Genomic DNA, 26,184 nt, shown 5'->3' with positions numbered 1-26,184 from the left:
AGAAAATAACCAAAATCTTGGAGAAAAAAACAATTAAAGAAATTAACAGACTATCTGTGAGTGTTCAAGTCGTCTAATACATGTGTAATTGGATCACCAAAAGAGTGGAGGGACAGAAAAAATATTTGAAGAAAGAATAATTGAAATGTTCCCAAACTTAATGAAAATTATAAACTCGTAGATCCAAGAAGTTCAATTAAAGCCACACAAACAAACAAACAAACAAACAAGAAAACCCCCAAAACATGAAGAAAGCTACATCAAGTCACATCATAAGCAAAACTGCACAAGTCAATGAAAAGAGAAACTCCTAAAAGCAGTCAAAAAAAAAAAAATGACAGGTACAAAGAAAAAAAGATAAGTAAGACATCAATTTCTTGCCAGAAACAATGTAAGCAAACAAGACAATGGGGGAACATATTTATAGCACTGACAGAAAAAGTCTTTCAAACTAGAATTCTATACCCAGCAGAAATATCTTTCAAAAACAAAAGTGACAGTGATGTCAACGGAATGGCAGACTAGGAAGCTCTAAGGTCTTGTCCGTCCCTCTAGAATATTGAAAAAATAAGCAGGAACTGTCTGAATCAACTTTGTTGGTGCTCTAGAAAGCAGCCCATAGTTAATAGTAACCAAGCAAATGCTCAAACAGAGATAAAGACATCTTCAGAGGGGTTGGAAAGTTTTGTAGCAATTTTACCCTTGCCCCACTCTCATCCTGGTACAGTGTCCGTCTTGGTCTTAAAACTGCAAAAGCTGGGTTCCTAGTTCTCTCTCTCAAACCAGAGAGGGCAGAGCAGACTGTATTTGCAAATTATTATATACATCTGTTCTAACCTGTCTGGGGTATACCTGAAGGACTGACACAAGGTACTTCTCTTTGTTTTTCCTAACTCAGAACTCAGCCAGGAAAATGGTGGGCACTGCTCATATAAAATGCAAGGTGAATACCCACCCACAGATGCGTGGGGCAAGTGATTAGGGTGAAGACATATAATAGACCATCAAAGGCCTGAAGAAGACGCTGGGGTGAGATCTTTCAGGAAATTAGGACTTGCAAAAGTGTATGCCGAGGAATTTAGAAAGCCACATGCATGCCCAGGCAAAATGCATGTTCAGAAAAGACCTGAGAAGACATTACGCACTCACTTCAGGCTGACCTTAGGCTCGGAGTGAGACTTGCTAAGCACTGAAAGTGTGTCCCAGCATACAGCCAACCTGCAAAGACTGGGAGAGGGGGTTGGTTTTTGTTTTTGTATTTTTTGCTTCTCTCTTTTTATTGTTTGTTTGAGTTTTGTTTAGTTCAGTCCCTGGCATTCAAGGAAATCTCTGTCAAAATATATATATATTTAGTTTTGTGAGTGTTATCATGAATGAGTTGATTTTTATAAATGCTTTTTCTCTGTCTACTGAGATAATTATGTGGGGTTTTTCCCCGTTTATGCTATTAGTATGGTGTGATTCATTATTTTTTTCTAATAGCTTAGTTGGGATATAATTCATATCATAAAATTCACCATTTTTTGTTGTGGTAAAATATGTACAACATAAAATTTATCATTTTAGCCATTTTTAAGTGTACAAATTCTATAGCATTAAGTACATTCACATTGTTGTACAACCATCAGCACTATCCATCTCTGGAACTGTTTCATCTTCCCCAACTAAAACCCTGCATCCATTAAACACTAACTCCCCATTCTCTCCTCCTCCCACCCCAGCCCCTGCCAATTACCTACCATTCTGCTTTCTGTCTCTATGAACCTGACTATTTCAGGAACCTCATATACGTGAAATCACATAATATTTATCCTTTCATGACTGGCTTATTTACTTAGTATAATGTCTTCAAGGTTTATCCAGGTTGCAGTTTGTGTCAGAATTTCCTTCTTTTTTAAGGCTGAATAATATTCCATTGTACCTATGTACCACATTCTGTTTATCCATTCATCTGTTGACGGACATTTAGTTCTTTCCACCTTTTGGCTATTGTTAATTGTGCTGCTATGATCATCTGTGTACAAGTTTTGGTTTGAACATGTTTCAATTCTTTTGGCTATATAGCTAGGAGGGGAATTGCTGGGTCATATGGTAATTCTGCGTTAACTTTTTGAGGAACTGCCAAACAGTTTGAAAGCAGCTATACCATTCTACATTCCCATCAGCAATTGTATTAGTTTGCCAGGGCTGCCATTAAAAAAATACCATAGACTGAGTGGCTTACTCAGCAGAAATTTGTTTTCTTACAGTTCTGGAGACTCCCAAAGATCAAGGTGCCAGCATAGTTGATGTCTGGTGAGGGTTCTCCCTTTGGGTTGTAGATGGCCACCGTCTCAATGTGTGCTCACATGATCTCTCCTTTGTGCTTGTGCAGAGAGAGAATGCAAGTAAGTTCTCTGGAGTTTCCTCTTGTGAGTACACTAATCCTGTAACATCAGAATCCACACTATGACCTTATTTAACCCTAATTATTTTCTTAGAGGCCTCATCTAATACAAATAAGCTGGGGGTTAGGCCTTCAACATAGGAATTTTGAGGGGATACAAACATTCAGTGCATAACAGCAATGTATGAGGGTTCCATTTATTCCACATTCTTACCAACACTTGTTGTTGCCTGACTTTTAGATTATAGCCATCCTAGTTGGTGTGAAGTGATATCTCATTGTAGTTTTAATTTGAATTTCCCTAATGACTAATGATGCTGAGCATCTTTTTATGTGCTTATTGGCCATTGGTAAACCTTCTTAGGAGAAATGTATATTCAGATCTTTTACCCATTTCAAAATAGGGTTATTTGTCCTTTCATTGTTGAGTTGCAAGAGTTCTTTATATGTTTAGGATATACATTTCTTTTTATCTAGCCTGACAATCTCTGTCTTTTGATTGAAATATTTAATCCATTCACATTTAGCAAACTATTCCTTCCATGGTTAAATAAGTAAGAAACTTGGTGAATACAGGGCTGACTTGTAAACTTCCTGAACTTAGCATATATTCTGCAAACCACAGACAGATCCATAAGCAAAATGTGGAAGTCTCATTGCTGCCTTGAGATGTTTAAACACAATGTATGACCAGTCATTCATTTAGTACTAAGCTATGCTAATCCAGGGCTGCCTTGCTGAAGGCTAGGCTTAAAAACAAAAGCAAGTATAAATTTAAAAAAGCAGCTAAGAGACATCAGTTGTCAAACACTGCAGAGGAAATACAATCTACAAAATTAATCCAGGCAAGTCACTAAACAGTGATAATAACCACCTCTGGGAGACAGGTGCCTCAGAATCCAAATATCTAGTTTCAGCAAAAATATATGAAACATGCAAGTAAACAAGAAAGTTATTCCACACACAGGAAAAAATAGAAACTGTCCCTGAAGAGGCCTAGATGTTGGACTTAGAGGACAAATACAGTCATGGTCTGCATAATGAAGTTTTGGTCAATGATGGACTGTATATATCATGATGGTTTCATAAGATCATAATATTGTATTTTTACTGTACTTTTTCTATGTTTAGATGTGTTTAGATATACAAATACTTACCATTGTGTTACAGTTGCCTACAATGTTCAGTACTGTAACATGCTGTACAGGTTTGTAGCGCAGGAGCAATAGGCCTATACCACATAGCCTAGGTGTGTAGTAGGCTATTCCATCTACGTTTGTGCAAGTACACTCTATGACATTCACACAACAGCATGCATTTCTCAGAATGTATCCCTGTTGTTAAGCAACACAGGACTATACTTCATTATAGAAAAAGATCTATTTATAAATATGTTCAGAGAACTAAAGAAAACCATGTTTTAAATTTTTTAATTTAACATAGAATACAGAATATCAATAAAGAAATAAAAATTATGAAAATAACCAAATGGAACTTTTGGAGTTGAAAAAGTACAATAATTGAAATGAAAACTCACTAAAGGAGCTCAACAGCAGATGTGAGCTGGTAGAAGGAAAAAAATCAGCAAAATTGGAGTTAGATCATTAGAGATAATCTGAAGTACAGGACAAAAAAGAATTGTGAGCCACATATTTTATAACAAGAAATTATGTTTGTTAAAAAGAGCCTTTAGTACTCGTGGAGTTAAAGCAACAGCCTACATTTCCTTGAACTGCTCAGACTGTGTGTGGTATAACAGAATTTTGGTTTTCAAACCCCACCTGATGGCCCTTTAATTTTAAGTCATTTGGGGCAGGGATTTGTTGTTCACTCCCAAGAAGGCATTCCATGTCTAGTTCTGAGGTTTCTTATAGAATCTAAACAGCATCTGCAGGCTTTCCTGATCTGCCTCACTGTGGTATTAACGGACTTCAAATAAAGTACAAGTCAGAACATTCTGAGGAATATTCCTTAAAAGAAAATGATTCCTGTAAAGCCATCTGTTCCCTCCTCTGGGCTGCTATTCAAGACAGCAAGTCCTAGATTGCCCTTCTTTGCAAGATCTCAATGCCCAGAACAGAGTTTTCCTCTCAGTGAATATTTAAGAATGGATGAGTGGATTATGTGTGACCTCAAATGACTGCTGGTCAAAAACACTTTCTTCATTAGAATTTAGAATTGTGCAGTCTCAATACATCCATTAATTAAAAATTGTCTGTCCTTAAGGGTTAATATATATAATTCTCAAGTTTCTCTTTCAAATACCTGTACATGGACTCCCATTTTAATAAAATATTGTACATGAAACTATTCTAAAGTAGTGGTCTATGGGTTAATTCCTAGCAATAATCATTATACTTAAATACCAATAAATTAAGTAATGAGACATGTCTAAGTTAAATAGGAGTTTTGCTGCTGTTCTTACTTAGAGCTTTAAAAGAAAACAAAATCTAAATATAGGAACATTGCGCACTACTGCAACATTCATTAAGGAAAACAAAACTTCCCATTTTCCCATTTGTCACCCAGAGTAACTAAACGTCTTCAGAGAAGTTAAGTTGCTGTTTTAGCTGATTTGTTACTGGGTCAGTTACTTTCCCATGAACTCAGCAGAAGTTTCAACTTGCTTTCGCCATTGACTGGGAGAAGTTACAAGGGTCTTGACTTGCATAAATCAGGGCTGGTCTGGCCAGAATCAGTCTGATGTGCAAGATAAGAGACTGTGGGTTGGCACATTTCCCGGCTGGGGAACCTCTGCTTGGTCTGCTGGACTTGGAGGCAGAGAGGGAATCCTCCCCGGATGGCGCTCTGACCCACCTTATGTCCCCACATCCCCTTGATAAAGCCAGGACTGCTGCCATAACCCAGAGGTCCGTAACCCCCCACCCCCCACCCCGGCTGCAGACCGGTACCAGTCCATGGCCTGTTAGGAACCGGGCAGGACAGCAGGAGGTGAGTGGAGAGCTGCGAGTGAAGCTTCATCTGTATTTACTGTCACTGTCTCCCATCACCCCCAGATGGGACCATCTAGTTACAGAAAAACATGCTCAGGGCTCCCACTGATTCTGGGTTACGGTGAGCTGTATAATTATTTCATTATATATTACAATGTAATAATGATAGGAAAAAAGTGCACAATAAATGTAACGTGCTTAAATCATCCCAAGACCATCCAGGGCGCCCCCCCCCACCCCCCCCGCCACCATCTGTGGAAAAATTATCTCCCGTGAAACCAGTCCCTGGTGCCAAAAAAGGTTGGGGACAGCTGCCATAACCCATATAGGGTTCTTCTATCGAAGGCATCCATGGTTTAATCACTGAGGCTCAAATAATCAGTAATTAAACCCAGGATGCCGTCGATAGCAGAAGGGTGTTGCCCACTTCCGAGCCCGGTGGCTATTTGAGGTGAGGGACGAGGGCCATCTTCCTTCACTCCAAACTTCCCCGACCGCGTGCATCACTAGCTCTCTCCTTTTTTTTTTTTTTTTTTTTTTTAGACAGAGTCTTGCTCTGTTGCCCTGGCTGGAGTGCTATGGTGTCATCATAGCTCACAGCAACCTCAAACTCCAGGGCTCAGGTGGTCCTCCTGTCTCAGCCTCCTGAGTAGCTGGGACTACAGGCACGTGCCACCACACCCAGTTGATTTTTTCTATTTTTAGTAGAGATGGGTTCTTGCTCTTGCTCAGGCTGGTCTCAAACTCCTGAGCTCAAGGGATCCTCCTGCCTTGGCCTCCCAGAGTGCTAGGATTATAGGTGTGAGCCACAACACCTGGCCTCTCTCTCTCTTTCGATTTTATTTTCGAGTGAGATTGTGTTATTTTGGAGGGAATTGATGAAATAATCAGAGAAAATATTTCTAACATGACAAATGTTGGTGGGTTTGCACTGCATAAGGAAGGATGCCTCAGATTGGGAACAGCCTCTAGTTAGGATGCAGTTCTTTTAAAGACCTTGCCTCCTCCCCTTCTTACACAAGCTGTTGCAGAAGGTGTTGGCGTCTTTACTGCACACTTGAGGAACTGGGGCTGCAGTCAAGTGACCTGCCCAAGATTGCCCAAGGAGATCTGGAAGGACTAGCTCCCGTCCAGGCCCTGCCTCTGGCCACGTGGCCTGGCTTTTGAGGCAGAGGGCTTTGGGTTTTTCGAAAGACTTGCCTTGTTCCTCAGTTCTCCTTTCCATTCATTAAGGAAAGCAAGAAAAAGGAAGAAAAACAAAAAGGAAAGGAAAAACCTCTGTCACAAGGCAGAGCTAGTCTCAACCTGTAGGTCACGAGTATTTCTGGCACTTGCTTGTTTCTTTGTCCTTTTGACCTCCTGATCCCTTGTTCCAACGTGGCTGAAGACAGTGACCCGACTTGTTTCTTGCTGTTTCCTTTCTCCCACTTTTTGCCTAACCCACCTTGTGTCCCCACATCCTATGCGACCACTTTTTGAGTTTATGCAAAAGGGAATTTAAAAGGCTATTTTTGGTTTATGCCCAGAGGACAGTACAAGAATTTGCCAATGACTGGATTTTTTCCAAATTTCCAAACATTCAAATGTGGCTACTAAGAACACTGTAGTTCCAAAGTTCTCGGCGAGGAGATTTAAATGTTCTGAGCAATGGTAGCCCAGCTTCATTCACTCCTATCACATCACCTTTAACCAACACCCTGGTGCATCCCTGTGTGCTGGATAAAATTAATTTCTCTGCTGTGTTTGTTGATGTCTCAAGAAAAGCCAGAAGCCACAGCTTGCTCAGTTCTCTACACTCCACTAAGGCAGAACTGGCCGAGACTCCCCAAGCCCTCTCAGGCCACATGGAAAATACTGAGTACAATGGACAGGATTTGGGGGGCTGTGAGGCATTTGAACATTTCGTTATATAATTTTTTGCATTATATAATTAAAATTAGAAATATAAAATACAAAGTATATTAGTTTAGATATTTAATGCTAAGTTTATATGAAACTTCCAAATAATAGTTTTTTCAATTTTTATAGTTGCTTATGTAGCTCACAAATATGAATATACCTCCCTATATTGGTGGTGCTGTTGTTTTGTTGACATGGGGTCTCTCTTTGTTGCCCAGGATGGAGTACAGTGGCATGATCACAGTTCACAGCAACCTTGTACTCCCAAGTACAACCTTGTACTCAAGCAATCCACCCACCTCAGTCTCCTGAGTAGCTGAGACTACAGGCATGTACCACCACACCCAGCTAATTTTTCTTATTTTTTGTAGAGATAGGGTCTTGCTATGTTGCTCAGGTTGGTTTCAAACTCCTGGCCTCAAGCGATCCTCCTGCCTCAGTTTCTCAAAGTGGTGGGATTATAGGCATGAGTCACCACACCCAGAAATATTGGGTTTTTTTTTCATTTGAACTAGCCACTGTCAATTCCTGACCAAGACCTTAACGATGAATTATTCAAATTCTTCAAAGTCAGCATCCACAAGAAACTTTGCACAAGTAGGTGATAATTTTTTTATTGATTTTTTAATGACTATTCAAAAATTTTCAACAGTATAAATAAATTATCTTTGTAGGATCTATAGCCTTTTTTCTTTCATTAATAAGATGTAATGCTGGCATTTCATGTAACAATGCAGATTCTTTTCAAACCCTCAGAACTTTTTTCATATGAAACATTTCATAGTAACAGAGGAGCCAGCTCATCCTGGAGATCGGGTGCCTGGGTTGGCAGCTGTGACCAGGACTCCTGGATCCCATGTAGACACTCCTGGATCCCGTGTAGACGCTAATCCTCGAAGGCTGCAAGAGGCCTGGGTGAAGCCGCTCAGCAGTTGGGGAGTTGACAGGCTCGCGGATGCCAATGTTCAGCTGCCCCAAGGGCTGAGGGATCAATAATTCAACTGACTACATCAGTCTCTTGCCCTTACTAGCAGAGTAAGTTAGCCTCTTCCTGCCTCACTTTGCCCATGTGTGAAGTGGAGAAAATGGTAGTACCTACCTGGAAGAGTTGTTATGAGGATTAAATGGCTACCATGCCTGGAGCATAGTGAGTGTTAAATGTTTATTAAATAAAATAAAAACACCGAGAGGTTCTGGAGTAGACCCCTAAATCATATGCTTAGAGCCAGCCAGAATTAGACGTTCTAAATTCTGGCTGCTGCACTCTCTAGATGTGGGCCATAAGCAGGTTATTCAATCTCTCAAAGCCTCAGCTTCCTTGCCCATACATGACGATGGCGCTGGCACCCACGGTATTAATATAATGACATACAGGTTAAATAGGACAGTTCACATAAAGTTCTTGAAACATAACAAGGGTGCTCAATGAACGATGGCTACTATGAAGTGGCAGAGCCCAGACGTGCACGCAGGTGTGGTGAGCCCCCTGCCCATGCTTACCGCCCGTGAGTCACACGTCCCGACAGAGAAGGGCTTCACCTGCCACACTCTCCTTTACCGTTTATTTAAAATATTCCTACTTGCTTTGTATTGTTCGGTCAAGATTTTCTGTCCCCATCTGTGGACTCCTGGAATGGTTTTTCTATATCTCTAAAAAATAATGCCAAGAATGGTCAGAGCGATTGCACGGAGGACCAGGTGTTAAGAGAATTCCTTTGCAAAAGCCCTGATGCTGCCAGTGACCACTGTCTTTCGAAGCCTCAAATAAGTTCAACACGTCCTTCTTCATTCATATTTTATTAGGAAGTCATATCAGAAAATTAATCAGTTTTAAAACTTTAAATATTAAATGAATCATTCTTATCAAATACATGAACACCAGGGAGCCAAGTCAAATATGGCATTTCACTTCACAAATATTTTTACATTTAACAGTCATGAAAAGGAAAAGAACCTTAGAAAACAACGTTGACTCTGTCTGTACAAATGTTAGTATCAAAGAACGGCTGAAGCTTAAATTTTAAGATCTGCAAGATCAGTGAAATAAGTCATCTTTTATTAAAATATAATATCCTTGTCTCTTTCCACCATATACATATATGTTTTTTCTCTTTAAATAAATATATATTATGTATTTTTAATGACGACTTACTCGACAACATTCATCTGGTGCTTTGGGGCCGTGGAGGTTACTTGGTAAGGAAAACAAATACCAAAAACATCAGGCCTAACTGGATTCTCCTAAAGCAGAAGAATGGACTTGATTTTGGAAGGTCTCCTCCCAGCTCTCCTCACATCACTTCTGAGCCTTCTGAGGAGTCGTCGGCAAACAAAAGTTCATCTGACAATGGGCTCCCCAAGGGCAGGGTGCTAGAGAGGGACCAGGGGACCCCATTCCTTACAAGTCTGTCCTCCGGGAAAACACCGTTCTTTTCACCTGTGACTGCAGCAGAGGTGGCAGAAGCCACATCTTCCCATTCCTCACTGCCCCCATTCAGGATGTACCTTCCCTCGTGAGGTCTGTTCTCATGAACTTCTGCTGTGACCACGCTGATGGCAGCGCTGGGAGTGCAGGAGGTGATTATAGAGTCAGGGTCAATGTTCATGTCCAGCGGAGGGAGCACAGAGCCCTCGGCCAGGCCCTCAGAGCTCGCCAGCAACGGTGTGTTGATGTAAATGATATCTGTTTTGTCCTGAACATCAGGCAAACTTTCCAAGAGCTTTTCTAGCTGCAGCCTCAACACTGAAAACGTAGGTCGGTCCAAGGGATCAGCTCTCCAGCAAGAGTACATTATCTCATACCTGAAAGTGCAAAACAAGCGAATTATCTCCTGGCACAGCACACGGAACCCTTAGTACAATCCACCCCTTTTCATCTAATCTTTAATTTTTATCATATTTTGATCAACATTTGTTCTACTTTTTATGGAAATTATTGAGATTTCTTGCTAGGTGTCTTAATATTTATTCAACTTTTGTAAATGTTCCATCAGTATTTGACAAGAAAGTGATTCTGTTTCCTGGAGTAGAGACCCTATGTGGCAATTATATCTAACTTTGCCAATAAGGAATATTTATCGTCTTTTTCTTTATACAGTGATTGGCAAATTATGGCCCACAGGCCATATCTGGCTCACTGTCTGCTTTGTAAATTTTACCGGAACAGAGCTTTGCCTATTTGTTTGCGCGTTGTCTGTGACTGCTTTTGCTACAATGGCAGAGTTGAGCAGGCGCTTCAAAGCCAGAAATATTTGCTACTTGGCACTTTACAGAGAAGGTTTGCTGACCTTTGCCCTGTGCTGTCAAGCTGCGTTGTTACCCGGAGAGCTGAATTAGACTGGGGCCCTGGGGCTGGGGCGAAGGAGGGCAGGAGCAAGGGTGAGGGGCGCTGTGTGGTGAGTATCACTCCGTCTAGTCTTCTCAACAGCCCTGTTGCTGTCACTTTGTAATGATGACGAGAGTGGGCTCAGGGATGTTACAGAAGGTGCCATGGCCATGTGGGCAATAGGGAAATCAGATTCAGACTGGACAACTCTACATCGAAGTGCACCTCGTGACCCCATCTGTGGTGTTCTATAGGGGACGATTCTCTCTTCTGTATGGTTTCTCCATTCCCAGTGTCCAATATAATTAAGAATCATGATGGAGTGACATTTAAAGGAACACAATAAAACAGAGAGATGACACTCAAGAATCACTAGGCTGAGACGAAGAGTAAGTTATACCATCGCTTCACTTTTTTTAAAAAAATTTTCTATGTATGATTGCTAGGCTTGACCTTCTAGCACCAGGCATATTAATTGGCTTTCAGAGATATATATTTTATAAGATAGGGTCTTGCTATTTTGCCCAGGCTGATCTCAAACTCCTGGGCCTAAGCAATCCTACCACCTCAGCCTCTTGAGTAGCTGAAATTACAGGCATGTGCCACCATGCCTGGCAAACATTTTGTTTTGATCTGTTCCTGTTTTGAGAAATTGATATTCATGTTACTGGATAGGAAAACACCCCAAATTTAAATCATCTGGCACATGCAGTAAATTACTGGTATTTTAGGAACAGAAATATGCAATTCCCATGTTTACATTTAGTCCTATCTTATAGATCCTTTGGCTAATTCTACTAATGTAGTATTTCACAAACAACATATGGATCTCAGTCATGTAGACGTATAATAATATCTTTTCACTTGTCTACTTTTCCAGCCTTTACAAACACTTTCCCTGTCTCACAACCCTAATTCTCATCCCAGGCTTAGGAGTTCTTTCTAGTTCCCTTGTCTCATCTTCATTAGATGGTCACTTAGACTTGATAAACAATTTTTGTTTCTGTCTTTGAGGCTTTCATGGCACAAATCAATTTGCATGACTCCCTGTTTTCCACAGAGCCTTGACTGTTTGCACTCTGAGATGAGCTTTGAGACATTCTTTCCTTGGCGACATAATCTTTTCAGTTACTTCCTCAAGGGACTGCGCTACTTAATTTACTTTCATTTATTCCATGTCTTAGGAGAAAGTGTTTAAGTAATCTATCTTGTTTTTCAACTAGAATAGTAGCAATATCACTTTGAAACTTCTTTTTTATGGTTAATACTTTATGAAATATAAAAAATATAAATATGACTTTTAACGCATAGTGAGCGAGTGTACTGTCTAACCTACTCCCACAGAAGGGCAATTTCACAGTAGTGGACCAAGAGGATTAACAAGAAGCACCTGGTAAATAATATTAATAGAAGGGCTGTGATGTTTAGTGATTGAAATTTTATGGATGGAAAGAAAAATAAGTTTGGTAATTGCCTTGGTAAATGGTCATTTTTGTTTTTCTGTTGAGATTTTATAAAAGATAACAAGAGGCCGGGCGCGGTGGCTCACGCCTGTAATCCTAGCACTCTGGGAGGCCGAGGTGGGCGGATAGTTTGAGCTCAGGAGTTCGAGACCAGCCTGAGCAAGAGCGAGACCCCACCTCTACTAAAAAAATAGAAAGAAATTATATGGACAGCTAAAAATATATATAGAAAAAATTAGCCGGGCATGGTGGCGCATGCCTGTAGTCCCAGCTACTCGGGAGGCTGAGACAGGAGGATCGCTTGAGCTCAGGAGTTTGAGGTTGCTGTGAGCTAGGCTGACGCCATGGCACTCACTCTAGCCTGGGCAACAGAGTGAGACTCTGTCTCAAAAAAAAAAAAAAAAAAAAAAAAAAAAAAAGATAACAAGAGCTGGGAATAGGGAAGAATGGCAAGCAGTTTAATAGGGAGAGAGTTTCAGTTTTGTAAGATGAAAGAGTTCTGGAGATGGTGGTGATGGTTATACAACAATGTGAATGTACTTAACACGACTGAACTACACAAAAGTGGTTAAGATGGTGCATTTATGTTATGTATACTTTACCAGAATTTTTAAAAATGCAATCATATAAATTTACAAAATTTATAAATGTGTGACTTTACTCATGTTTTTCAAGCACCTCCTTTGTTCCTAGCTCTGAGGATGGCTGAGTACAGCGCTGCCAGTCTGCTCAGGGAAATGATGCCCGCCTCCCGCTAGCCGTGCGTGTGTCTCCACCATCTTAGCCAGCGTCTACCCTCGCTCTGCCACTAAGCCCCCCGTGACTCTGACCCTGCTCCTTCTCTGGGCCTGGGATGCCTCAGGTGGAAGTGGAGGAGGCAGTCAATGAGTGGAGGAGGGTTTTTAAGAGGAGGAAGGCAGGTGTGAGCTGGGTCCTCGGGGCACACGAGTAGCAGGAAAGAGGCAGGGCCGCTCTGCACCCGCCAACATGCCAGGCCCTGGAGGCCAACGTGAACCAGAGCTCAAGGTCAGTGTTGGGGTGGTCAGGAATAAGAACGAGGGCGGTGCTGTGACGGGGGCAGGTGAGCCCCAGAGAGGAGCCCCTGAATCTGAATGGCAGCAGCTTTAAGGCCACTGACGCGGCGAGAACGTTACCAGTGAGTGCCAGCTGTGGGGAGACCGGTGTGCCCCGACCATTTACTCCTCGCTGCTGCCCCATGAAGGAAGAAACAGCCCTGCTCTGGACAGGGCAGCGGAGGCCCGGAGAGGAGCGGGGTTGCCTGAGGTCACACCAACAGTCAACGGCAGTACTCAGCCCATCTGACATGGGGCCCCCGCTCTCATCCGCCACCGCATCCTCCTTGGCTAAAAATAACCCCCGACCTTTCCTCATGTTCACTGTTTGAGCCATCGTGCTAAACACTTTGCAGACATCAGTTTGCTCAGTCAGCACAGCCACCCATTACACAGGTACCATTAAACCCGTTTTATAGGTGAGCTACCTGAGAGGGTAATGCTTGGCCCCAGGTTGAGGGTAAAGCTGCAGCCCAGATCCAGGGGTGTCTGGCCCTGTAGACCAGGTTCGTAACTGCTGAGCAGACCTGCCTGACATGGGTCAGATCCAGAGGAATTTGGGTTTCACCCCACCGGCAATGAAAAACCACTGAAAGATCAGCTTCAGAAGCATTCCATGATGGGGCTATAATTCTAGAAAGGTCACTCTGGTCGCCACCCAAAGGCTGTATTAGGAGCCTGGGGCAGCAGGGAGGCTGTGACGGGCGCCGTGGGGAAATGTCCCAGGGACACTGACAGGGGCATCACGGAGAGCGGCCTCTGGGGTGGTGAGGAGCGGGGCCCGCAGCCTGGTCACCCAGGGGCTGATGCTGTGAGGACAGGTGACCCTCAGAGGGGCAGGAGGGGAGGGCAGGCACAAAGGGCGCTCTGTGATTCACCATCATCGTACTTCAGAGCTGACTTTTCAAAAACCGAGAGGCAACCAAACACAGGAGTTAACTCATCTCAACTATGTTTAGACAGAAGCAGCTCAGAAGGATTCATTTCATTTTTAAAAGGGAACGTCTCAGAAGTGGGAACACAGAGGCCTCTTTAGGGGATGCTGCTGTTCACCGGCATCCAGATGTGAGAGGAGACGGGGAAGGCAGCCTGGCTGGCAAAGGCCTTGAGGCCAGAGCAGGGCCCACAGCTGCCTCTGCCCGGCCGTGCAGGGAGCCCATGGGAGGTGGGGGCTGGGGGTCTGCCCGCGACTTCCCCAGCCACATGGCGCGTGCTGACTCTGCTGCTCCGTCTCCCAGAAAACCGACTCAGCATTCTCTCATTTTGGCTCTAAAACCACAATGTGACACAGCTTCGACCTTGCTAAGACCCAAGATAGTCACTGCAAATATGAACTTTTTTTGGTGCACAGGGAAAGCTAAGAAATTGCAACAAAACCCTTTCTAGTCAATATTGTTTGATTGAAATGTTTCCTCATTTTCAGAAACAAGCATTTCATTAACATCGCCCTTTTAAAACTACCGTGAAATCCTAGAACTAATTTAATTACCATTCCATGATGTTTTAAAATGATTTACAGTGTTTGTTTGTGTTCGTAATGTTATACAGTTACAGCCACAATAACCACCACCACCACCACCAAACAGGGCGAGGCTCCGATTAAAACAGCTTCCTTCTGTTTTGCTTTGAAGGGACTTGGGAGGCCTGAGGGCAAACGGACCCAGGCTCGCTCTCCCATGTGAGGCAGCAGGGCCAGAGTGGGTGCATGTGTTTGCATGTATGTGTGTGCATGTGTAGGCACGTGTGTGGGGGGTGGGTGGGTGTAGGGGGATTGCTTGCCGTGCTCGCCCGCACTGGCGCCCAGGCATGGCACTCCATGACAGCCAGCACAGGCCCACGCATTGAAATGTTCTTCCGAAATGCGGTGAGAATGCCCTCTCTGAGCCCACGGCCCTTACACACAATGGTGAACGGTGAGAGGAGACTCGCCATCAGGAAGGTTCAAATCACCACTCAGCACCATAAGAAATTATTTTAAAAAGGTCAGCAAGGTGCCTGGGGGAGATCAGTTCACAGTGATGCCATTAATAATTGGCATCGTTACGTGAGCATGTACTCCGTGCGCCTCCTACAGGCTGAGCCTTTCGTGAACTTTTTATTTAACCCTCACTGTATCTCCCTGAGGGATGTATGGTGATACTTTTTTTGTGGCTGATAACATGAGGCCCAGAGAGGGCAAGTCAACTGCCATGGCCACAACGTACATACATGGCTGGTTAGGAGGCAGAGCCTGGCCTGCCCGACTCCAAGGCCCATGCTGCCTGGAGGACAGAGGGGCCTGTCGGGAAGGGATGTACACTGTGGTCCTGCGTGCGTTTAGCTGGGGGTTTTCACTCCTGGCTGAGCACACGGACTCCCAGGGAGCATTTTAAAACACACATTTCTGGGCACACTTTGTACCAAAAGCATCACTACCTCCAGGAACAGGGCCGAGGAATCACATTGTTAGAACATGCCCCAATCAATTCTGATGACCAGCCTGATCTCAAAGTGACCAGCTTAGATTTCTAAATTTCCTGATGAAGGATATTACTGTGAATGGTGTGTTTGAAATGCTACATATTATAGAAAGAGAAGGGTAACTGGTCTGAAAGAGGGTGGGGAGTCATTCAAGTACCTCATGCATTATAAAGCAAACCTGTTTATCTGTGGATGTATTTCCTAGAGGTATGGAAGGAATTTTAGGACATGTGCCATCACCTTGACTTCACAGTGCCCGTCCTTCGAGGCCAAGCTCACTTGGGGGGCTCACTGGAAATGCCACATGCCATCTCCCACACTAGCAGTGGTTCCTGGCCTGGAGTGTCAGCAGGTGCCACCCTCTGCACATGCCCACCTGGCTAACAGCACCCTCCCACACAAACACATAGGTGCGTTTCCCCAGGTGTCTGCAGAGCCAAGTGGCTGCCCCGCGCAGAATCCAGGGACATGGAGAAGCTCACTCACAGCTCATCCAGGCAGTCCTCGGGCTGCTTCAGCCTGTGGCCGTGGAGAAGATAGTCATACATCTCATGGTTCTGCACCCCAGGATAGGGAGTCATTCCCCGCGTGGCGATTTCCCACATGGTCACGCCAAATGCCCACTGAGAACAAGGCAACAACAAATTAGGATGCAAGTCTTTCCACAAAGGCTGAATGGATTTTTTCATTGGGAAAGGTCATTTCCTTAAAGCCCCAATGATCGTACACAAAGCCGGCAATTATGTATGAGACGCGCTGCTCTCCCAATATGGCAATAGTGTGGGTTGGAGTGTCACTGTTCCCAATTTTATGAAAGTTGTTCTGGGAAATTTGGCAAAGGCAGAAATAGCTTCGTCACACACCATGCCTCTGCTTACGGCTCTGCTCCACCATGACTGTGAGGTGTTCCCTTCGCCTACTCTTGGGTCAAGGGTATAATTCCACAGTGCCTTTCATATAGCATCTTGGTTCCAAAGAGCCACTGGATGAACTCATCCAATTTAATGACTATGAAATATCTTAGTTGTGGGCAATGAGTCATCCTTTAATTGCAAAGAGAAATGGGAATAAATGAAGGGCCTGTGCAAAGCACAGCTCTCTTAATGTTAGGATGCTTCACCAGAATCTACCGTTCTACCTGAATTAAAGTATCTAGCAAGACATAAAACAGGAGGCTGAGCATGCTCCCAATTCTTAGTTTATCAAAGGATAAAATGTCTTGCAACACCAGCTTAAGTCGTTGCTTTCAGTGTGTCCTCATCTTTGCGAGGTGAAGCCCTGAATCAAAGCTGTGTACATACCACATCACTTTTACTTGTGTAGACTCGGTCTGCAAGACTCTCTATGGCAATCCATTTCACAGGCATCTTAGCGATGCGGCCTTGGCGGTAGTAATCGCCACTGTAAATCTTCTTAGAGAGGCCAAAGTCCGCAACACAGACAGTCATGTCATCTCGCAACCTGCAGAGAGCAAAGTTCATGTCCTCAGCAACCTCAAGGGCAAAGCCTTAAATCACTGGTCTGCATCAGGTGCAGCTGAAAACATTTATGGAAGTGACCAAAGGAAGACAGAGACCCTATTGGCCTGGGAGGGTCCTGGTTTGGGACCAATGGCAGGGCAAGTGCGGGGGAGCCAGAAGAGCTATAGTCCGGCAGCACTCTGGTCTGTGTGGGGATCTGGACCAGCAAGGCTCCTGTGCACAGTGGATGGAGACACCTGGAGGGAACAGAGATGTGGAGCAGAAGGAGTAGCGGCTCAAAACCAGGCCCTCTGCTGGACTGATTTAGTGGCCCAGGAGCCTCCTGCCTAAGGTCTGGAAGCAGCACCTGCCTTGTGGACTAAGCAAGGCTCCCGAGAGGGTGGAGGAGGTGGGGAAGTACTGCTCTAAGACGGAGACGCTGGACTACTTGCCAAGATGACCAGGTGGGTACCTGAGGAATTTATTGGGAAATTAAAGAGATATAATTGCATTTATAGCTCATAATTAAAACAGCTCCTAGACAAGAAGGAGGAGGAAGATCAGGAAAAAGAGAAAGAGAAGGAAGAGATATAGAGTGGTCTGGGGTAGGTGACTAACTTGTCTCTGCCTGACACTGACTTTCAAAATTGGAAGTCTCGTGTCCTGGGAATCCCCGTTGTCCAGGGCAAACCAGAAAGCTGTTCACCCTACCTGGTGGGAAACACGTGAAGGAAACAGAAATTTTTCTACCTCCATGGGAGAAAAATTATTTAAATAAAAGCAATAACAAAATCCAACCCCCTTTGGGGGTTTTAAAAATGAGTTTTGTGAAATGGGTAGGGGCTGGGGGGCAGGGTTGGTTGGGAGGCAGGAGGGTGGAGGCCCTATTGTCACACCTCTGACCTAGAAAAGCAAATGACAGCAACATATTTAAGGACCACTCCCTCTTCTTGCAACAGCAAACTTAAAATCAAGAAATAGTTACTGTTTTTGAAGATTTACAGCAGATAACGGCTCTGTTGAAGCAGGTTGAAGAAATGGGGAGAACTGAAGTCCAAAGTTCAGACAATAAGCCATTGTCTGCTGAGAAAGGAAAGCTTCCACGTATTCAAAGCACAGAACTCCTTCACCAGAAGCGTTAGGAAATCTTAGGACCAAAACCTCTGCAATTTTTATTACTGTCTTCAGGATTAGCTGACTTACACCTAACGCTGGGTCCAAAACTAGCTGATGGCAGTGAGGAAGGATCAAAGGTCACACCTAGCAGTCCTCCCTGACGGAGGGAGTGAAAATGAAAAAGTAGTCACAGGAGAAAGCTTTGGAGGCCAACCAGAGTCTTAGAGGCAGAGGTATTTAAATCCCAAGCAAACACTCAGTCATAATCCCATTTTCAGAGCAAGCCATACCATCCCCTCCCAAACTTAGCTTTCTTCCGTATCTCAACAGCAACAGGCCATCCCCCAACCCTGCAAACATCAAATACCATGAGGCCCAACCCCTTCCAGGATGGCCCAGGACTCTTACATGCAGTTTCGAGCAGCCAAATCTCGATGAAGAAAGTTCCTGTTGCTGAGATACTCCATCCCCAGGGCAATATCCACCATGAACTTCAATAGTGTCTGCAGAGGAATATGCTAGAGGGGAGAGGAAACAAGAAGAAAGACTATCTCTTAAAAAGGAAAACTTGGCAAGCTGGTTCCATCTGAAGGGGTAAATGGTGTTTTTATATGGTGGTGAAGCAAGGAAACAAAATCTTTCACTTCCGTCCATATCACTAAAATCACAAATAAGGTTTTCAAAAAGGAATGAAAAAAAAAACAACCCTAAAACTTCTTGGCAAGTATCACATTCTCTTCTCCCCATCTTTACACATATTTACAGTGAATAACATTCTGTTTCTTTGCACAAGTTATGAGATCAAATGCAATCCTTAGTATCCTTCTGAGTGGGACAGAGTCCCCAGAGAGGAAGGGACGGAAGGTCTGGCTTCAGCAGGGGTGAGGGGAGTGTGTGTAGAGGAGAGTTCTAATGTCTGGGAGGCAAAAAGCTCACTTAGGAGGAGCTGTTTCCAATTAGGCACCCACATCTGCTATCATTTTACTTTGAAATGTTTTGAAAGATATTTTTTTCTTCTAATCAGAAATTAGGATAGTTTTTGCCCCTTATCACAGGACCAAAGTATCACAGGTACATATTCAAGAATTTTCATTTTGTTCCTCTAGGGCCCTCCTGTAAGTCTCAAATCTAGTGGGTTGTTTTGTTTTTTAAGAGACAGGGTCTTGCTCTGTCACCCAGGCTGGAGTGCAGTGGTGTGATCACAGCCTATTCACTGCAGTCACAAACTCCTGGGCTCAAGCAATCCTCCCACCTTAGCCTCCCAAGTAGCTGGGACTACAGGTGCATGCCACCATTTCTGGCTAACTTTTAAAATTTTTTGTGGAGATGGGGTCTCGCTATGTTCCCATTCTGGTCTTGAACTCCTGGCCTCAAGCAATTCTCCCATCTCAGCCTCCCAAAGTGCTGGGATTATAGGCATGAGCCATCATGCCCAGCCAAGTCTAGTGTTTTAAAAATCAAACTAGACTGCTGTGTTAGAAAACTTACCACTGTTAGAATCAGTTATGAGGACTATGACTGATGAAACTTCCATGTAGTAACTAAATGTTTTAGCACAATCATGGCCCTAAAGAAAAGAGTTTACCGCAAGTTCCTGGCAATAATGAATGAGTCCGTCCATGATATATTCTCCCTAAGGCACTGGATTTGTCATGGCTTGTTCTCCATGGAACATGAGTTTTCCAAAATGGTACTCATGAAGACATTGCATTTTTAGTGATTTATATTTTCCAACCAAGACACATGTCAATTACATATTGCATAAATGAACAAAACGCTTTAATTATGCTTACCCTTAATTAATGGAGTTGTTAAAAAATGTAAAAAAAAAATATATATTGTAAGGCTGGTGGCGAGCACCCCTCCCCTCCCTAATGAAAAAAAGAAGCCCAGGAGACCTGCCGAAAACAATGCCTGCAGGGCCCAGCTAAGTTAAAGAATAGCCACACCTGGATGGTTACCCTGATAAGGGTCTCAGTTCCTGGAATCCATACATACCACCAGCCCCTCCTAGTTCTCAATACCCACCCTAAAACCGTAATGGAACCGAAAAACCCCCATCCCCCAGCTCTAAAACATATATAAGCCCACACAAGACTTCTGGCAGTGCGACTTCTCAGGCCCCTCTCCCCTGGAACCTGAGAACCTCACCCGGGCACCCCTCTCTTGGGACCCGTTACCCTCAGTTACCCTCACTCAGGAGCGCTCCAATAAAGCCTCTTTACTTATCCCTTTCTACTCTGCTCATCTTTCTTTCTCTGGCGCTGACCATCCAAAAACCTTACATTTATAAGGTATGAAAGTTTTATGCCTCTGTTCCATACATTTGGGGCATTTGATTTTCTGGATGCTAATTTCCAGGAAAGGATTTGGTTCCAAAGAAATATCAAATACTGCTATTATTCATTAAGGTATAATGAATATCAGGTACTATTTATTTGTGTTATTCTTTTTTTTTCCTAGAACAATTATGCTATTCTTAGAGACTGTGACCAAAGCTATTTAAAAAATAATTGTGTGGTACAATTAATAAAAGAGTTTAGCAAGGTTGCAGGATACAAAATGGACATATAAAAATCAATTGTATTTTTACACACTGGCCATGAAAAATTGAAAATGAAATTAAGAAAGCAATTTCTTTTACAATAGAATCAAAATAAAATACTTAGAAATAAATTTAACAAAGAATTGTAAAACTTACATTCTGAAAGTATAAAATGTTGAAAGAAACTAAAGATCTAAATACATGGAATCCTGAGTTCATGGATTGGAAGACTTAATATTGTTATGATGGCAAAACTCCCCACATTGATCCAACAGCTGGCTTCTTTGTAGAAATTGACAAGCTGATCCTAAAATTCATATGGAAACTCAAGGAATGCAAAATAGCCAAAACAAGCTTGAATAAGAACAATGTTGGAGGACTCACACTTACTGATTTAGAAAGTTACTCCAGAGCAACTATAATTAAGGCAGTGTGATACTGGAATAAAAATAGGCATGCAGATCAATGAAATAGAACTGAGAGTCCAGGAATAAACCAATATATGGTCAACTGTTTTTTTTTTTTGTTTTTTTTTTGTCGACTGACTTTTAACAAGGTTGTCAAAACCATTGACAATAGGGAAAGAATAGTCCTTTCAATCAATGGTCACATGCAAAAGAATGAAATTGGACCTCAACCCCAAACCGTATACAAAAATTAACTCAAAGATCAAAAGATGGATCAAAGACCTAGACATAAGAGCCCAAGTTATAAAATTCTTAGAAAAATTAACTCAAAGATCAACAGATGGATCAAAGAGCTAGATGTAAGAGCCCAAGTTATAAAATTCTTAGAAGAAAACGTAGGAGTAAATTTTTGTGACTTTGGATTGGGCAATGATTTCTTAGACATGACACCAAAAGCACAAGTAACCAAAGGAAAAAAGATAGATTGGACTTCACCAAAATTAAAAATATTTGTGCTTCAAAGAATACCATCAAGAAAGCAAAAAGATAGCCACAGAAAGAAAGAAGATATTTGCAAATCACATATGTGATAAGGAACTTGTATCTAGAATAAACACACAACTCATAAAACTCAATAACAAAAAGACAGATTATCCTATTAAAAATAGGCAAAGAAAGGATCAGAACAGACATTCCTTCAAAGAAGACATTCAAATGGCCAATAAGCATATGAAAAGATGCTCAACATTATTAGTCATTAGAGAAATGCATATCAAAATGACAATAAGATACCACTTCACACCCACTGGAGTGGCTAGAATAAAAATGTGAGATAATAACAAGTGTTGGTTAGGATGTGGAGAAATTGGAATCCTTGTACATTGCTGGTGGGAATGGAAAATGATGTGGCTACTTTAGAAAACAATCTGGCAGTTTCTCAAAAAGTTAGACATTTAGTTACCATTTGATCCAGCAATTCTACAGCTAGGTATATACCAAAAGAATTTAAAACATATGTCAATGCAAAAATTTGTGCACAAACACTGATAAAGTATTATTTGTAAAAGCCAGAAAAAGTGAACTCAAATGTCCATCAAAAGATGAATAGACAAAGCACGGTATATCCACACAATGGAATATTAATCCAGCTATAAATAAGAATGAAGTACTGATGCTACAACATGGATAAACCTTGAAAACATTACATAAGTGGAAGAAGCCAGCCACCAAAAAACTATAGATTGAGATGATTGCATTTATATGACATGTCCAAAATAGGCAAATATAGAGAGATATAAGTAGGTTAATGGTTGCTTAGGGCTAGGAGCAAGGGAGAAGCAGTAAAAAGGGATTCGGAGGTGACCACTAAAGGGTATGGATTTTGTTTTTTGTTTATTTGTTTAGGTGATGAAAATGATCTAAAATTGATTGTGGTGATGGTTGCACAATTCTGGAATATACTAATAACCACTGAATTGAACACCTTAAATTGTGTGGTATTTGAATTATGTCACAATAAAGCTGTTACCAAAAAACAAAAAGTGCTACTGTAGGAAAAGAGAGAGAAGAGACAAAAAGCAGGCTTCTCTCCTTTGTCTCTGGAGGCTGGTGTGTGAGGATGTGATGCCGGAGGAACTGCAGCTGTTTTGTAACCATGTGGATCGCCTGCTACAGATGGATAGCAGAAAGGTGAAACACTTTTGGACACTTGATGATGTTGTTAAGGACAGAAGTGGCCAACTCTAGAGCTGTACTACCTCTGGACTTCATTGCATGAGACCCTGTATCTCCTTGTAGGGTCATTTTGAGTTGAATTTTGCATTCCATGCTGGTGAAGTTGTCCTACCTGTTGCAGACCCTAAAAGTTGGCCCCAACTTATCTTTCCTGCTCTATCACCCTCCTCTCACCCTTCTACTACTTTGTTGTTGCCATATGAGAAAACCTGCTTTTCCTAAAAAAAAAAAAAGTGTGTTCTCAGATCGCCTGGTCTTTGCTCATTCTGATCCAGGCCGTGTGCTTCTCTTAATTTTCCATTTCATTCCTACTGCTCCTTTGAGGATAACCACAATGGTGGTGTGGACTATTTAAAAGGTTTTTCCAGTCAGAATCTGTTTCTTCTCTGAAGCTCTAGAGCAGGTTGCTCACGCCTGTTTGATGCACGTTGTTACAGCCTGCCTCCTTACTTCCTGTCAACCTCGTGAGAACTGGGATCATGTCTTGTCATCTGCCTGTCTGCCCTGCACACCTCCAGGGCTGCTGTTCACAGTGAGTGGCACTGTGGTCCAGCACCCAAGCCCTGCTGGAGAAGCACATTTACATACACCTAGTCTTGGGGAACTCGAGCAGGAACAAAGGGTGTTTATTCCCAGAGAACTGACTGAACAGGCAGCAAAGAAAAGATCTGAGTAAAAGCTTGATTTTCCTGTTTGTCTAAGTACTCTGTGTCTTCCATCTTTATCTGTGGCTACTAAGTATCAAAATAGGAAAATACATTCCTTTTTATATTTATAACACTTGGAACTTATTTTCCATCACGGAAGATATACTTGTATTTTTGCAAACAAACTATTCATTAGTCAGTAAAATGCTATGTACTTGTTTTCCACACTTGTTATTTTGTTCAAAAGAAGATAAGATCACAGCAGAACTTTTGGCAAACATAGACAAGCTGATTCTAAAGTTTATATGGAAGGGCAATGAACCTAGAATAGCTAAAACAATTCTGCAAAGGTAGAATAAAGCAGGAGGAATCACATGATGTGATTTTAAGACTTACCATAAAGCTACAGTCATCAAGACAATGTGATAGGGGCAAAGGGCACGTAGTTCAATAGAACAGAACAAAGATCTCAGAAATTTACAGCCAACTGCTTTTTGACAAAGGTGCAAAAGCAATTCAATGGATTAAGGATAGTTTTTTCACAAATGCTACTGGTCATCCATATGCAAAAGAAGCAAACCTTGAACTAAATCCCAAACCCTGTACAAAAAAATAACACAAAATCGATCATATGCTTAATTGTAACATGTAAAACCACAACATTTTTAGAAGAAAACATAGGAGAAAATCGTTTTTACCAGGAGTTAGGCAAAGAGTTCTCAGATGTGAGAGCAAAAGCACGACCCACAAAAGAAAAAACCTGATACATAGGACTTTATCAAAATTAAAAATTTTTTTGCTCATGTTAAGACAATGCAAAGACAAGCTGCAAACTGAGAAAACAATCTGTGGAAATCACGTATCCAACAAAGGAATTGTATTTAAAATATATAAAGAACTCTTAAAACAAAAGACATTCTATAATAAAGACATCTGCACCCGAATGTTTATGGCAGCACAATTCACTACTGCAAGGATCTGGAAACAACCCAAAGGCTGGTCGATTCATGAGTGGATTATTAAAATTTGGTATATGAAGGGCCGGGTGCGGTGGCTCACGCCTGTAATCCTAGCACTCTGGGAGGCCGAGGCGGGTGGATCGCTCGAGGTCAGGAGTTCGAGATCAGCCTGAGCAAGAGTGAGACCCCGTCTCTACTAAAAATAGAAAGAAATTATATGGACAACTAAAATATATATATACAAAAAATTAGCCGGGCATGGTGGCGCATGCCTGTAGTCCCAGCTACTCGGGAGGCTGAGACAGGAGGATTGCTTAAGCCCAGGAGTTTGAGGTTGCTGTGAGCTAGACTGACGCCACGGCACTCACTCTAGCCCGGGCAACAGAGTGAGACTCTGTCTCAAAAAAAAAAAAAAAAAAAAAAAAAAGATTAAAATTTGGTATATGTATACAATGGAATATTACTCAATTATAAGAAACAACAGTGACCTAGCACCTCTTATATTTTCCTGGATAAAGCCTGAGCCCATTATCCGTAGTGAGGTATCACAAGATCAGAAGAACAGGCTCCACATGTACTCGCCATCAAATTGGCACTGACTGGTCAACACTATGGTGCTCACACGGTAGTAATATTCTCCAGGGATTAGGGCATTGGGGGTGGGTAAACTCACAACTAATGGATGTGGTGAGCATTGTAGAGGGGAAGGGCATGTCTCTAATCCTCGCTTGGGTGAGGCAAAGACATAAAATGTAACCAAAACATTTGTACCCTCATAATATCCTGAAATTAAAAAAAAAATTAAAAAAAGAACTCTTAAAATTCAACAATAAGAAAATCAACAACTTAATTAAAAAATGAACAAAAGACTTGAACAGACACTCACCAAAGAGGATATAAGGATGGCAAACAAAGACATGACAAGATAGGCAACATCATTAATCATTAGGGAAATGCAAATAAAAGCCATGACAAGATATCACTACAGGCCGGGTGCGGTGGCTCATGCCTGTAATCCTAGCACTCTGGGAGGCCGAGGCGGGTGGATCGCTTGAGGTCAGGAGTTCGAGACCAGCCTGAGAAGAGCGAGATCCTGTCTCTACTAAAAAATAGAAACAAATTATCTGGCCAACTAAAAATATATATAAAAAAAATTAGCCGGGCATGGTGGCACATGCCTGTAGTCCCAGCTACTTGGGTGGCGAGGCAGAAGGCTCGCTTAAGCCCAGGAGTTTGAGATTGCTGTGAGCGAGGCTGACACCACGGCACTCACTCTAGCCCAGGCAACAGAGCGAGACTCTGTCTCAAAAACAAAAACCAAAACCAAAAAAAAAACAAGATATCACTACACATCTATCAGAAAGCTAAAAACAAAAAATCAAAAGAAAAACAACTACTGATAATACCAAGTGCTAATAAGAATGAGGAACAACTGAATTGCTCATAAATTGCTGGTAGGAATGTAAAATGGTACAGCCACTCTGGAAAATAGTTTAGCAGTTTCCTATAAAGCTAAACACACTCTTACCATATGACTCAGCATCCTACTCCCAGGAATTTACACTAGAAAAATTAAGACCTCACACAGAAATTTGCATATATGTGTATATATATATATATAAACACAGCTGTCATCACAGCTCACAGCAACCTCAACTTCCTGGGCTCAAGCGATCCTCCTGTCTCAGCCTCCCGAGTAGCTGGGACTACAGGTGCAGAGGTGCACACCACCACACCCGGCTAATATTTCCATCTT

General features: G+C 42.3%; 1 protein-coding gene across 1 annotated transcript in view; it reads right to left on the bottom strand.

Moving 5' to 3' along the window:
* Positions 1–8,873: 8,873 nt before the first annotated feature.
* The window catches only part of MERTK (MER proto-oncogene, tyrosine kinase), a 104,416-nt gene continuing 87,105 nt past the window's right edge, over positions 8,874–26,184 (bottom strand). The window contains exons 16-19 of the mRNA XM_069494103.1: positions 18,545–18,654; positions 16,862–17,021; positions 16,047–16,183; positions 8,874–10,041 (exon numbers count right to left, since the gene is read on the bottom strand). Coding sequence (XP_069350204.1) covers positions 9,531–10,041; positions 16,047–16,183; positions 16,862–17,021; positions 18,545–18,654 — 918 coding nt within the window. The 3' untranslated portion in view covers positions 8,874–9,530. The remainder of the gene's footprint in view (positions 10,042–16,046; positions 16,184–16,861; positions 17,022–18,544; positions 18,655–26,184) is intronic.

This window comes from Eulemur rufifrons, chromosome 19 (genome assembly GCF_041146395.1).
Source record: "Eulemur rufifrons isolate Redbay chromosome 19, OSU_ERuf_1, whole genome shotgun sequence".
NCBI classification, from domain to species: Eukaryota; Metazoa; Chordata; class Mammalia; order Primates; family Lemuridae; genus Eulemur; species Eulemur rufifrons.
The sequence above is the reverse complement of the archived record's forward strand: the minus strand, read 5'-3'. Positions and strand labels throughout refer to the sequence as shown.